Source organism: Oenanthe melanoleuca, chromosome 8 (assembly GCF_029582105.1).
Source record: "Oenanthe melanoleuca isolate GR-GAL-2019-014 chromosome 8, OMel1.0, whole genome shotgun sequence".
Classification (NCBI taxonomy): Eukaryota; Metazoa; Chordata; class Aves; order Passeriformes; family Muscicapidae; genus Oenanthe; species Oenanthe melanoleuca.
In genome coordinates, this window is record NC_079342.1 from 1,559,594 (window position 1) to 1,573,067 (window position 13,474).

The window sequence follows — 13,474 nt, forward strand, 5'->3', positions numbered from 1 at the left end:
GTGCTCCAAACCCCAATGTCCAACCTTGGGCACTGCCAGGGATCCAGGGGCAGCCACAGCTGCTCTGGGAATTCCAGCCCAGCCAGGAATTCCTTCCCAATATCCGAATATCCCACTATCCCAAAATCCCACTATCCCAAAATCCCACTATCCCAATATCCCATCCAGCCCTGCCCTCTGGGAATCCATTCCCTGTGTCCTGTCCCCCCATCTCTTGTCCCCAGTCCCTCTCCAGCTCTCCTGGAGCCCTTTTGGGCACTGGAAGGGGCTCTGAGCTCTCCCTGCATCCTTTCCTTCTCCAGGTGAACATTCCCAATTCTCTGTCTTTCCTCACAGGAGAGTTGCTCCATCTCTCTAATAAAAAAAAAAAATCTAATAATACAAAATAATTTGATCATTTCCCCCCAGGAATGTGCTTGGACGGTCAGACCACTCAAGCTTAAGTTAAACTGATTTTTGCTTTTAACTGCTTTTCTTTTCAAAGTCCAAATGATCTTGTGGAGATAAAGGCTTTCCCCAAAAGGTTTTAAAGGTTCTGTGTGTTTTGTTTTTGGCCAGATACTATTTCACCAACTGGCATGGGACGAGCGAGAGCGAGCCCTCGGTGTGGAGACACTCCCCCAGGAAAGCCAAGGCTTATGACAAGAAACTGGCCCCAGAGGGAACCCCCATCCTCGATGCCAATTCCCTGGAATACATCTTTGCACAGGTTGGAATTCTCTCTGCTGCTCTGTTCCATAAAAACTCTGGCATTCTGCTTTAAAAACCTCTTTTCAAGCTCCTAAAATTGTGTGTCCTGTTAGCACTGAAAGGGTTTTGTTGGTGCTGCTGCCTGGTGGAGAGGAGAGAATTTGCTGCATGAAGGAGGTGAAAGAAACTCTGCCATTCCAAAAAGAGTTTTATTTTTATAGATATTTTCTTCTAAAGTGAGTTATTTGTGTTTATAAATGTCAGTCATGTTTTGTGGGACATTTCCACAGAGTGAGGCTGGAGAGGAGCAGCAGCAGAGGGAGATCTGCAGGGCTGGGTCCTTTTACAGGTTTTTTTACTGGGTGGTGCTAAAAGATTGATAAACATTTACTGATAACCCCGTGGTGATAAAGATTGATAAGCTCACTGCAGTTTTGCTCTCTTCATGTGCCTTCCAAAGGATTTTTCAAACCAGAAGCTGTCAGGTTTCACCAAAAAAAAAAAGAAAAAAAAAAGGGAAAATTCAGGTTGATGGAAGAGCAAGTTAAATGCTGTTTGATAACCAAATACTTTCCAGGCTGTCCCAGGGCAAGATTGACTTAGAGATAAATCCATGGAATTCATGGAGGCTTTGCATGGGAAGGGCTGAGACATACAGTTGTTTTTGTGGACCAGAAAATAAATATTGAAGGTGTTAAAAGGGGGCAGGGGTGGTGATTTCTGTAGTTAATTAAAAAGTGAATTTTTGGTGGGCTGATGTATAAAAGAAGGGGAGGAGCTTCCAGGTTCTCCTTGCCCAAGGATCCTGGGATGAATCCCTGGCTCAGGTAGAAACTCTGGGAATGACCAAATGGATAAATGGAATTTTTGTTCTTTTAGGGCCAGTATGACCTGGTGAAGGGGCTGGCTCCCATCCGTGAGCCCAGGAGCGAGCAGGAGGTGCACGAGATCGAGAACGAGTGCCTGGGCATGGCTGTCCTGGCCATCTCCCACGATGCCATCAAGAAAAATGTCAAACTGCCAGAGCTCCCCAAGGACATCAGGTGAGCTTCCACCAGGCAGCAGCTGGCAGAAGCAGAGACACAGTCTCAGGCTGGGTCAGGGAAGGTACAGGGTGGATGTTAGGAAAAAATTTTTCACCGGGAGAATAATAAAGTACTGGAATGCTCTTCCAGAGAGGTGGTGGAATCATCATCTCTGGATGTGTTTAAGAAAAGGCTGGACATGGCACTTGGTGCTATAGTCTGGACTCTGAGCTGAGGTGTTAGGACATAGGTTGGACTGGATGATCTCAGAGGTCTCTTCCAACCTCATGATTCTGGGATTCTATCATTCTGTGATTCTGTGATTCTATCATTCTGTGATTCTGGGATTCTGTGAGCTGGGATCATCCTCTGGCCCTGGGTCTCCCAGTTCTCCCAGTTCTCCCAGCTGAATCCCTTGCATTCCCTCCCAGTTACAAGCACTACATCCCTGAGAGCCTGAACAGGACCATCAGGCAGAGGAATTTCCTGACCAGGATCCGGATCAATAACGTCTTCAAGCATTTCCTCAAGGAGTTCAACAACAAAACCATCTGCAACAACAGCGTCTCCCCCCGGGACCTGAAGGTTAAATATTTATCCACCATGGAGATCCTGACCAAATACTATGGGGCAGAGATTTTTGAGACTTCCTTTTTGCTGATTTCTGCTGAGAATGAGATCAATAAATTGAATTGTGGAGACAATGAGAGGTATGAGGTGATGGTGACAGGAAACAACGGGATCCAGTGGAGGCTCAAGCCAAGTGTGAGTAGCCTTTGATAAACGGGAATTAAAGGGGTTTTTGGGGATGTAAAGTGTCTTCAGACACTTTTTATTGGAGGGGATTATATAGGATTACAGGATTATCCAGGCTGGAAGGAGCTCAGGAAGTTCCAGCCCAGTCCCCTTTTTAGGCTTAGCTTTGAGACCAGACCAGGCTCAGACTTTTGTCCTGAAAAATTCCAGGAATGGACATTGGAAAACCTCTGTGGGCAGCCAGTTGGGCAGGAAAATGAAAGACTCTGTGAAAACATTCCAGAATTAAATAGATTTATTCTATGTAGTAGAATACATTGCATTCTATATTTACTATTATTATTCTATATGTTCTATTAATTGTATAATTCATATTATAATTCTATTCTAATTAATCATTAATTTATAGAATTATTTGTAGAATAATTTTTGGTTTATAGTAAATGTACTAGAATACATTATATTACATATTTTCTATTATTATTCTATAATTTATATTAATTTTATAATTTATATTATAACTGTTATATAATTCTAACTAATAAATAATTAATTTATATTGCTGTTCTGGAGTGAATTTTTGGTATAGAGTAAATGTACATTATACAGTATACATTATATTCTATATTTTGTATTATTATTCTATAATTTATATTAGTTTTATACTTTATATTATAATTCTGTTACATAATTCTAACTAGTAAATAATTTATATTACTATTCTGGAGTGCATTTTTGGTATAGAGTATATTATACCTTATCCAATTATTATAGTCTATATTTTCTATTATTATTCCATAATTTATGTTGTTTTTCTAATTTATATTACAATTCTATGACATAATTCTAATTGATAATTTATATTATTATTCTGGAAAGAATTTTTGATTTAGAGTAAAAACACTCTGCTAAACATGTTTTAACTGAAGCTTTTATCCCAAATACATTTGCAGCCTGTGCAGACAGAGAAAGAGAAGAAGAAAAAATCTGATGGCAAAAGCAAAAAGGAGGAAGAAAAACACAAACTTAGGGAGACATGGAACAATTTCTCCTATTTCCCTGAAATCACCCACATTGTCATCAAGGAGTGCACAGTCAGCATCAACAAACAGGACAACAAAAGGATGGTGAGAACTGGGCAGGGAGGTGGGGAAACAAAGCAATTTAAACTCAGAATTTGTCACTTCAATTCCCTGCCTGGAATGATTATTAATTAATTAATATTCTTATTTTGCTCATAAGAATTATTCATTTATTAAATAATTAGATAATTATTCTAATAAATAAATTGTTATAATTATATATTAGCTAATTATTAAATTAATTCCTAAGTATTAAAACAATTATTAAATTACTAAATTATAATTATTAAATAAAGTTATTTAAATTATTATATTAATATTTCCTTTCATGGGCAGCCACCTTGTGCAGAAGGTGACATTTGGAGTGTAAATAACAAATAACAAAATGTGCTGCCCTTTGTTGCAGTAATAAGCAGACAGGACTCAGTTTCTTCACGCAGAAAAGCCAATTTTTAATGTTACAGCCCATTTTTATACAGTTTTAGGTAACTTTCCTAACTTCCTTGCCACTCAATTCATTGGTTAGTAAATGATATTTTACTTGTCCATCAAACCTCTCTATTCCTGGATACTTTACATGTTTTATTCACTGATTCCCATGGGACAGATTTCTTGGTTTTTACAGGTGCAGGTTGGTTTTTTCTCTACAAAAATAGTTTGTTGTGCTGACTGCTTTCCTTTTTATGATTTTTTCTTATGGGAACTTAGAGGGGAGCTGGTAATTCAGCAGAGCAAGGCCTGATTTTATAAAACCTTTCTTTTATAAGATATTACCTATAGAAACAGCCCTTGGCACTGGGCACAGCAAAAGTGGTGGAGAAAGTTGTGTCCACACTGGCACAGAATTTTCTGTCAGAAATTCTGTCAGAAATTACAGAATTTGTGATGCTGGAGAGTCTGGCCAGGACAGGGCAGGGAATGGCCACTAAAAACCAACATCCTGGAGCCAGAATGGCACAAGGTGTGACACTGAGCAGAGCAAAAGTGGGTGAGTGCAGTTGTGTCCACACTGGCTCAGATTTTTCTCTCACAAATCTCAGGAGGAATTACAGAATTTGTGATGGTGGTGAATGGAGAGTCTTGCCAGGACAGGGCAGGGCAGAGAATGGCCACTAAAAAACAACATCCTGTAGCCAGAAGTGGCACAAGATGTGCTGTCCTTGACACTGGGCAGAGCAAAAGTGTTAAAAGTGGGTGAGTGCAGTTGTGTCCACACTGGCACAAAATCTTTCTCCCAAATCCCACAAGGAATTACAGAATTTGTGATGCTGGGGAATGGAGAGTTCTGCCAGGGCAGGGCAGGGAATGGCCACTAAAAACCAACATCCTGCAGCCAGAAGTGGCACAAAATGTGAAATGTGCTGCCCTTGACAGTGGGCAGAGCAAAAGTGGTGTTAGAAGTTGTGTCCACACTGGCACAGAATTTTTGCTCATGGATCCCACAAGGAATTGCAGATTTTGTGACACTGGAGAGTCTGGCCAGGACAGGATGGTTCAGGGCAGGGAGTGGCCACTGAAAGGCAGGATGCTGGAGCCAGGAGAGGTTGGATGTTCCTGGCTGCTGAGCAGCACTGCAGGCGCTCCCGTGGCTCACTGCCTCTCCCTGCTGGCAGGAGCTGCGGCTGGGCTCCCACGCCGAGGCGCTCTCCTTCACCTCGCTGGTCGATGGCTACTTCAGGCTGACAGCAGATGCTCACCACTACCTGTGCACGGATGTGGCTCCTCCCCTCATCCAGCACAACATCCAGAACGGCTGCCACGGGCCCATCTGGTCAGTCACTTCTGCATTTTCAGGGGTTTGGGGGTTTTTTTGGTTAATTCTTTTCCTAGTGAGGCTGCTGAGGAAATGCAGGGTTTGGGTGGGTGGTGGTTACCAAAGGGATGGAAAAAAATTTTATTAAAGGAAAAAAAATTGGTGTTTGTCTCCTTAGTGTTTCTGCACTAAAGGAATGTTCCAGGAGTTTTGTCCATGGACACCTGGGAATATTTTGGGTGGAGAGTGGAATTGTCTCTGCACTGACCCCAGGGGTCCTTGGATGGATGAACAAAGCCTTGGGTTTTTAAACACCCAAAGGAATTCTCTTTGTGGCTTTTCCCTCCATGTTTAAGCTGCAGAAATCCAGGAATTCACCTGCACAGTGTTGGTGCAGAATTCCCTTTAATAAATCCTTCCCTTCCTCTGTGCAGCCCAATGTGAGCAATGCACCCTTAAATCCTGTTTTAATAACAACATTATTATCCCTAAATTGCTGTTACACCCCAAATAGAGGTTTGATCTCACATTCCATCCCAGAACTAGATGTTTGGCTCTCCCTTGCTGGTTTGCTCACTGTCCCTTCCCTTGCAGCACGGAATATGCCATCAACAAGCTGAGGCAGGAGGGGAATGAGGTGGGGATGTACGTGCTGAGGTGGAGCTGCACCAACTTCAACCACATCCTGATGACTGTGACCTGCCTGGAAGGCTCAGAGGTACAACCAGCTGGGCACTCCTGCAGGAATCTGCTCCCTGCAGTCCTGGGGATGCCTTTTGATCCTTAGGAACTCACCCTGATCTCTGGGAAAGAAATTGTTTGGGTTTTTTTTCCCTTTGTGCTGCCTCTCCAAATGGGATTAATTAGCTCCAGAACAGCTCCATTCCTCCCAGTCAAACTGTGCAGGAATGTGATAAAAATGAAGAATTTAAACTCATGACACAGAGAATTTGTCACTTCACCTTGCCTTGAGCATGGTTCAATTTCCCTGGAGCCTTTTTAGGCAGGGATTTAATTCCCTTGTTGGATTTTATTCCCACACCAGCCTCAGCTGGAAGCCTGCAGCTGAGTTGGTGGTTTGGGAGAATATTTAAAGTGTTCACACAAGAATAATAATAAAGAATTAATAATTATATGATTACGATGATGATAACATAAATCCTTCTCTTAGGAAAAAATTATCATGGAATCAGTGATGAGTCAGGAAGGGACATTTGATACTGGGTTTATCTCCTGTAGATATTTTTAAAAAAAATAGATGATCAGCTCTCTCTTTTAAGAGTGAAACAAGAAGGGAATTTTGGTTGGGAAAAGAAGGAAGGGAGAGGTGACCTAAAGATGGAGAGGGGAGACCCTGAGAGCTCTTGAGATGGGGAAGTTCAGAAGTTCAGCCCTTCCCCAGCACCTCTGAGTGAAACTGGAAGATCTCAGCACCAGCCTGAAATCTTGTCAAACAGGGTGAGAAAGGGAGTTCTGCTATTTTTAAGTTGAGATTTTGAAATCCTGCTCCAGATTCTGCAATTCTTGACCAAAGGAAGAGAAAATTCTTCCAGAAGAGGCAAAGCTTCTTATTCTCAGGGTCTGGGAAAAAAAAAAAAAAAAAAAAAAAAAAAAAAAGAAGCCATAATTTGGGCTAGTGGGTAATTGTATCTTTATGTTGCTGCTCTTCTCTTTGAGCCTTCCTGAGAGTGAAAATCCCAGGAATTTTAGGTTTTTTTCTGCTTTGTTGCAGTTTGATTAGAGAACCCTGGCTTAGGAGCAGAGGGTGAGCTGGTGCCAAGATTTTGGGAAGCTTTGATGGCTTTACAAACAATTCTTTTTGCTCTCTTTTCCCTCCAACACCAGGTGATGAATAACTCAGGCCCCTACAAGAACTTCCAGATCGAGGTGAAGAAGGGGGGATACTTCCTCCATGGCTCCAACAAATCCTTTGCCTCCTTGAAAGACCTCATGGATCACCTGAAGGGACAAATCCTGAGGACAGACAACATCAGCTTCACCCTGAAGAGGTGCTGCCAGCCCAGACCCAGAGGTACCAAACTCCATTCATTTTTAGTGTATTTTTAGTGCTGTATCCTGGTGTGAGCTCTTTAAAAAAAAAAAAAGAGGTTAAAAGTTTTTTCCTTCTCTGGGGAGGAGGAGTTTTGTCAGAAGCAAAACCTGCTGTGGGCAGGTTTGAGGAGGGGGAATAAGAGGTTTGGGCCCTGCTGTGTTTGCTCTCATTGTGAGCTGGTGCTGGATAACTCATCTGCACGAGGCACAGGGAAGGGTTTTGGTCCCAGTGATGTCCTGAAGAGCCTGGAAATCATCTGGGAGGTGCCTTGTGAGGGACAATGGGGCAGTTGTTGGGTGATGGCAGCACTGTCTGGAGCTGCTTGCTATGAACTCTGAGTGTCTTGCAGCTGAATTTTGTGTGAGAGAGGAAGCACAGTGGGGTGATTGTGCTGAGCTGATAATGGTTTCCTGTTAGAAGCAGGGGAATAACTGAGCCACATCAATCACCTGCTGCTCTGAGGCTTTGGGAGAGCCCCTGAGCCTCTCACACCCTGCACAAAGAACAGGGCTGTGGTCTGGAGCAGGGGCACTTTGCACATCTGACATTTTGGTTTCATTTTGGTGGCTGGATTTGGGGTAAGATAAAATAAAAAGGCTCAGGGAGCTGATTGCCCACTGCAGCTTCTCCCTGGCTTCAGTTCCAGCAGGATTCAGTGCATGTTCCCCCTTCTGTCTCTTCCCTGTGGGTTTTTTCCTTTTTGAATATTTAACCAGATATTCACAAAGAGGTTCAGGGGATGCAGGACTGAAGCAGTTTGGCAGGGTGTGGTTATTCCTGGTGTCCAGAATCCCAGGTGAGGATTTAGCCCCAGTGCCCAGTTCTGCTCACAGCAGGGGGAAGCCCAGATGGCCACACACATCCCAGTCCATCCCCCAAGAAATAATGCCTGGAAAGCAGAATTCATGTTCAGAACTTCTGGATGTGTCCTGCAGCAGTGGGGAGGAAGCACTGGGTTTTTGAGTCTGTTCCTTGTGCTCATTCCCCTGCTGAATTCCAGAGCCCTGGGAGATCTATTGGTGTTTCCCAGAGCAGAGGGGATTTGGAAGGAGGTGAAGAGGAAATGAGCCCTGCTGGGATATTTGATTCCATTTTATTCCATGTACACAGATATTTTCTCTTCCAGTCTTTGTGCAGAAAACTCTGTTGAGTTGCTCAGTATCACCCTGATCTGGCTGATAATAACTCTGTATTTAAAATACAAACATGAAACTGTGCTTTAGTGATTTCTCTGTTGAATGAGGAGCAGAAGTCGAATCCAAGTTTCTTTTTTCCTCCATTTTTGGGCAGATTTAATTCATGTTGTTACTGGGAAGGGAGAGTGCAGTTTCTCTGAAAACCTTTAAGGATATTTTCTCCCTTTGCCTTGCAGAAATCTCCAACTTGCTGGTGGCCACCAAGAAGGCCCAGGAGTGGCAGCCAGTGTATCCCATGGGGCAGCTGAGCTTCCACAGGATCCGCAAGGAGGAGATTGTGCAGGTGGGTGCTGAGCTGCCCTGGCACCAGGGATGCCTTCACTGGAAGTGAAATTGAGGTTTAACTTTGCTAATGGAAAAGAGAGGTTTTAAGGTCATGTCTTGGGAGTCTTACAGAGCTGGTTTGTTGTGGGTGTATTTTTCAAAGCCTGACATAGAATACTGTAGGATGTTAAACCTCTGAGAAACAGAGGTTTAATATTCTACAGTAAAAAAAAAGGTGAAGTATTCAAAAGCTCTGAGCAGTCAGAATTCTGTGTTTAAACCTCCCCAAATTTTCAAATTTCCTCATGTTTGTAGTTGTTATTCAGGTCACACTAATAAACCTCAACAGGGATTTGAATACACTTAAATCAGATTTAATGTTGCTAAAAGAGCTCTTGAATTGTGGATTTGGCTTCTTCTGGGAAATAAAAAGGTATTGGGGGTTTTTAGTTACATCACTGCAGCAGAGATTGGCTTTGGATTGGTGTGTTTGCACTCAGCATCCTGCACAAATATCCCAAGGCAGGATGTTATTTTGGAGGAAACTGCTTCCCCAAACAAAGCCTTGCAGTGAAATATTACTTCCTCTCACTTTTGGAGACACATTAAAGATCACCTCAGCAGCAGTTTGAGAATAGGAGCCCCAGCTGTTGTTTATTCATTTGTTTAGTCTGGGAATGTTCAATGCCAGGGAACCTGCTGGATGATGTGGAGGTGGAATATCTCAGGAATTCACGTGGGGAGGATGCTCAGAGCTCACTGAAGCAAAAGCAGCTCCCTGTCATTGGGTTCTCCAGAATTGAAACTCTAACCAGATCAGCCAGAGACAGAAAAAAAGTGCAGATTCCAATAAATATTTGTGTAAACCTTGTTTGTTTCCCTGCTGTGTCTCAGGGAGAGCACCTGGGAAGGGGCACCAGAACCCAGATTTACTCAGGGATGCTGAGCCTCAAGGATGATGAGAGTGAAGGGTACCAGAATGAGAAGGAGATCCGAGTGCTGCTCAAAGTCCTGGACCCCAGCCACAGGGACATTTCCTTGGCAAGTCTTTTCCTTTTGTCTCTTGTGCTTGGGGAACTTTTAAAAAAGGGCTGGGGGTGGGGAAATGCTGAATGTCCATGGGGCACATCCCTCCCCTGCTGCCCCTTGTTTGGTGTTTGGATTATCCCAGGGCTGTCTGGTGCTGTGTTCCATGGGTGGTGTTTGTGCTGGGCTCATGGAATGTGCTCAGGAGCAGCAGCTGGATGTGATTTCTCTCCCTTTGCCCAGGCATTCTTTGAGACAGCCAGCATGATGAGACAGGTGTCCCACAAACACATGGTGCTGCTGCATGGAGTCTGTGTCAGGGACGTGGAGAGTGAGTCTGGGGGACAGGGGAGGGACAGGGACAGGGGAGGGACAGGGACAGGGAGGTGGGAACACAAAGTAAATGACTCCAAAGAATTGATTGCAGCACTGACTTTCTGCACCTGCCTTTGCAGATATCATGGTTGAAGAGTTTGTTGAATGTGGGCCTCTGGATCTGTTCATGCATAAGAAAAGTGAAGTTCTCACAACTCCATGGAAATTCAAAGTGGCCAAACAACTTGCAAGTGCCCTGAGCTACCTGGTAAGAGAGACCTTGGCATTTTCCTACTCTTCTTTCCTTCTTTTCCTCCAGTTTCTTCCCAGGTGTAATTTTGGATTTCAGCTTGGACTGTTTTAGAGATGCCCTGTGGTGTGAATATCCTGGAGCACGCCCAGAGCCTCTCACTGTTCTTTCCCTGCTTTTCTGTAGGAGGACAAGGATTTGGTGCATGGGAATGTGTGCACCAAGAACATCCTGCTGGCCAGAGAGGGCATTGATACAGAATATGGGCCTTTCATCAAGCTGAGTGACCCAGGAATCCCCATCACGGTGCTGTCCAGGCAAGGTATGTCCAGGGAGAGGCAGAAATGGCATTTATTGCAGCCAGAACTGCTCTGCAACAGGAGAAATCAGCTTTCATGGATCTGCAAACACACAGGGGTGTCCAGAGCATTCATTTCTCTTACAAAATGTGTCCAGTGAGATGGGACAGAAGGAATCTCAGTTTGTGGATGGCTCCAGGCACGAGCCTGTGAAAGCTGCAGGCACATCCTTCTGAAAGCAGGAATTTGGGAATCAAGAAACTGGACACATTCTGCAGCTCCAGTTTATTTCAGACAAGAATAATTCAGTTCAGAGCTGTTTTCCCTCCTGTGGTATTCACTCCCTGCTGTGTTTTACCCCAGAGCGTGTCGAGAGGATCCCCTGGATTGCACCTGAGTGTGTTGAGGATTCCAAAAACCTCAGCATTGCTGCAGATAAGTGGAGTTTTGGTACAACCCTGTGGGAAATCTGCTATAATGGAGAAACTCCACTCAAAGACAAGACCTTAGCAGAGGTAAAATTGTTACACAAACTTGGATCCATCCTCTTGAGCCCTTCAGTTTTCCCCTTGTCCCCAGTCCCTCTCCAGCTCTCCTGAGCCCCTTCAGGCCCTGCAAGGGGCTCTGAGCTCTCCCTGCAGTTTTTTTCTCTCCAGACTGGACAATCCCAGTTCTCCCAGCCTTTTCTAACCCCCGTGTCCAGTTAGAAGCTGAGTGAGATTCTCCCAAACATCTCGTTTCTTTTGGACTGATTGCAGAGGGTCTCCCAGGGGAGACTGCTGCTCTTCACTGCAAATCAAATAATTGGAGTCCCTCTTGTCCCTTCCTGCCCTGCAGGGTTGGGAATGCCCATCCCAGCCCTGTCCTGCAGCTGGGACCTCTCAGGGCTGGGAGGAGCCCCCAGGGTGTCCTTGGCAAACATTTCATGGTGTATAAATAACTGGGAAAACCTGGCAGGAAATGATTCCTGAAAGTGGAAATATTCAGCACTTTTTAAACACTTCATGGGTGTTAAGTGGTTGCTCCAGATCCAGCACAAGAGGAATTCTCTACTGTAAAGACCCAAATTCCAGCTGAAAAGGGGGATTTCCTTGGCAAAGCTCACACTGAATTAAGGATTTAATGGTCACATCCTCTGATGTAGAATCACAGAATTGCTCAGGTTAGAAAAGACCTGAGAGATCCTGAGTCCAGCCATTGTCCCAGCTCAGAACTGAGTCATGGAAGTTAAAATTCCTGGGGTTTCTGTTTGTTCCCACAGAAGGAGAGGTTCTATGAGGGGCACTTTGTGCTGGCCACACCCTCCTGCAAGGAGCTGGCAGATCTGATGAAGCAGTGCATGAACTACGACCCCCACCAGAGACCCTTCTTCAGGGCCATCATGAGGGACATCAACAAACTGGAGGAGCAGAGTAAGCCAGGGGACACCTGGAGGGAGGGATCACAGAATCCTGGGCTGGGATGGCATGGGAGGGACCTGGAGAGCATCTGGTTCCAACCTCATGGAAGCTGCTCCAGGGTGGGAAGTTCACCAGGAGGAATCTGGGTGTGGAAGCAATGCAGAGTGGCAGGGTGGCTGCAGAATTCCCTGTCAGAAAGGGAATGTCAGAGGGATGTGAGGGGGGATAGGGCAGGGAAGCCCTGCAGTGTCAGAACCTGCAGGAGGCTCAGCTGGGCCCTTTCCCCTCCCAGATCCCGACATTGTCTCGGAGAAGAAACCTGTCACCGAGGTGGATCCCACCCTCTTCGAGAAGAGGTTCTTGAAAAGGATCCGGGATTTGGGTGAGGTAAGAGGAATGTCACCCCCAGAACACAGCCAGAGCTCCTGGCTGTCCCCACAGTGTGTGACATCAACACCCAAACCAGTGCCTGGCTGTCCCACAGCCTGTGTGTGTGACAAACACCCAAACCAGTGCCTGGCTGTCCCACAGCCTGTGTGTGTGTCACAAACACCCAAACCAGTGCCTGGCTGTCCCACAGCCTGTGTGTGTGACATCAACACCCAAACCAGTGCCTGGCTGTCCCCACAGCCTGTGTGTGTGACATCAACACCCAAACCAGTGCCTGGCTGTCCCCACAGCCTGTGTGTGTGACATCAACACCCAAACCAGTGCCTGGCTGTCCCACAGCCTGTGTGTGTGACATCAACACCCAAACCAGTGCCTGGCTGTCCCACAGCCTGTGTGTGTGTCACAAACACCCAAACCAGTGCCTGGCTGTCCCCACAGCCTGTGTGTGTGACATCAACACCCATACCAGTGTCTGGCTGTCCCACAGCCTGTGTGTGACAAACACCCAAATCAGTGCCTGGCTGTCCCACAGCCTGTGCAGGGTGACAAACACCCAAACCAGTGCCTGGCTGTCCCTGTCTGAGCCTTGTCCTCAAGGATGCTCCTTTCTCTCCCACCCAGGGCCACTTTGGCAAGGTGGAGCTGTGCAGATATGACCCAGAAGGTGACAACACCGGGGAGCAGGTGGCAGTGAAATCCCTGAAGCCAGAGAGTGGAGGGAATCACATTGCTGACCTCAAGAAGGAAATTGAAATCCTGAGGAATCTTTATCACGACAACATTGTCAAATACAAAGGCATTTGCACAGAAGATGGTAAATCTTGCAGAATATTAAAAAGGATATGGGTTTTCATTTGGAATTTATAAATCTCCTGCCTGGAGCAGGTTTTCCTGTGGGTTGGCTCAGGGATGGATGATGGGAATGAGCTATGGGATGTTTAAACTGCTGCTGGTGCTCTGGGTTTGTACAAAAGC

The 13,474-nt window shown here is 45.3% G+C and overlaps 1 protein-coding gene across 3 annotated transcripts in view; it reads left to right on the forward strand.

The window, feature by feature from the left end:
* JAK1 (Janus kinase 1) overlaps positions 1 to 13,474 on the forward strand; it is a 45,516-nt gene that overhangs the window by 28,748 nt on the left and 3,294 nt on the right. For all 3 annotated transcript variants that reach the window (XM_056497803.1, XM_056497802.1, XM_056497804.1), the window contains exons 5-20: positions 559 to 709; positions 1,570 to 1,733; positions 2,147 to 2,480; positions 3,425 to 3,598; positions 5,167 to 5,324; positions 5,901 to 6,024; positions 7,152 to 7,338; positions 8,732 to 8,838; positions 9,714 to 9,860; positions 10,089 to 10,176; positions 10,301 to 10,428; positions 10,597 to 10,732; positions 11,073 to 11,224; positions 11,971 to 12,121; positions 12,402 to 12,496; positions 13,121 to 13,313. In XM_056497803.1, the coding sequence (XP_056353778.1) occupies positions 559 to 709; positions 1,570 to 1,733; positions 2,147 to 2,480; positions 3,425 to 3,598; positions 5,167 to 5,324; positions 5,901 to 6,024; positions 7,152 to 7,338; positions 8,732 to 8,838; positions 9,714 to 9,860; positions 10,089 to 10,176; positions 10,301 to 10,428; positions 10,597 to 10,732; positions 11,073 to 11,224; positions 11,971 to 12,121; positions 12,402 to 12,496; positions 13,121 to 13,313 (2,489 nt within the window). The remainder of the gene's footprint in view (positions 1 to 558; positions 710 to 1,569; positions 1,734 to 2,146; positions 2,481 to 3,424; positions 3,599 to 5,166; positions 5,325 to 5,900; positions 6,025 to 7,151; positions 7,339 to 8,731; positions 8,839 to 9,713; positions 9,861 to 10,088; positions 10,177 to 10,300; positions 10,429 to 10,596; positions 10,733 to 11,072; positions 11,225 to 11,970; positions 12,122 to 12,401; positions 12,497 to 13,120; positions 13,314 to 13,474) is intronic.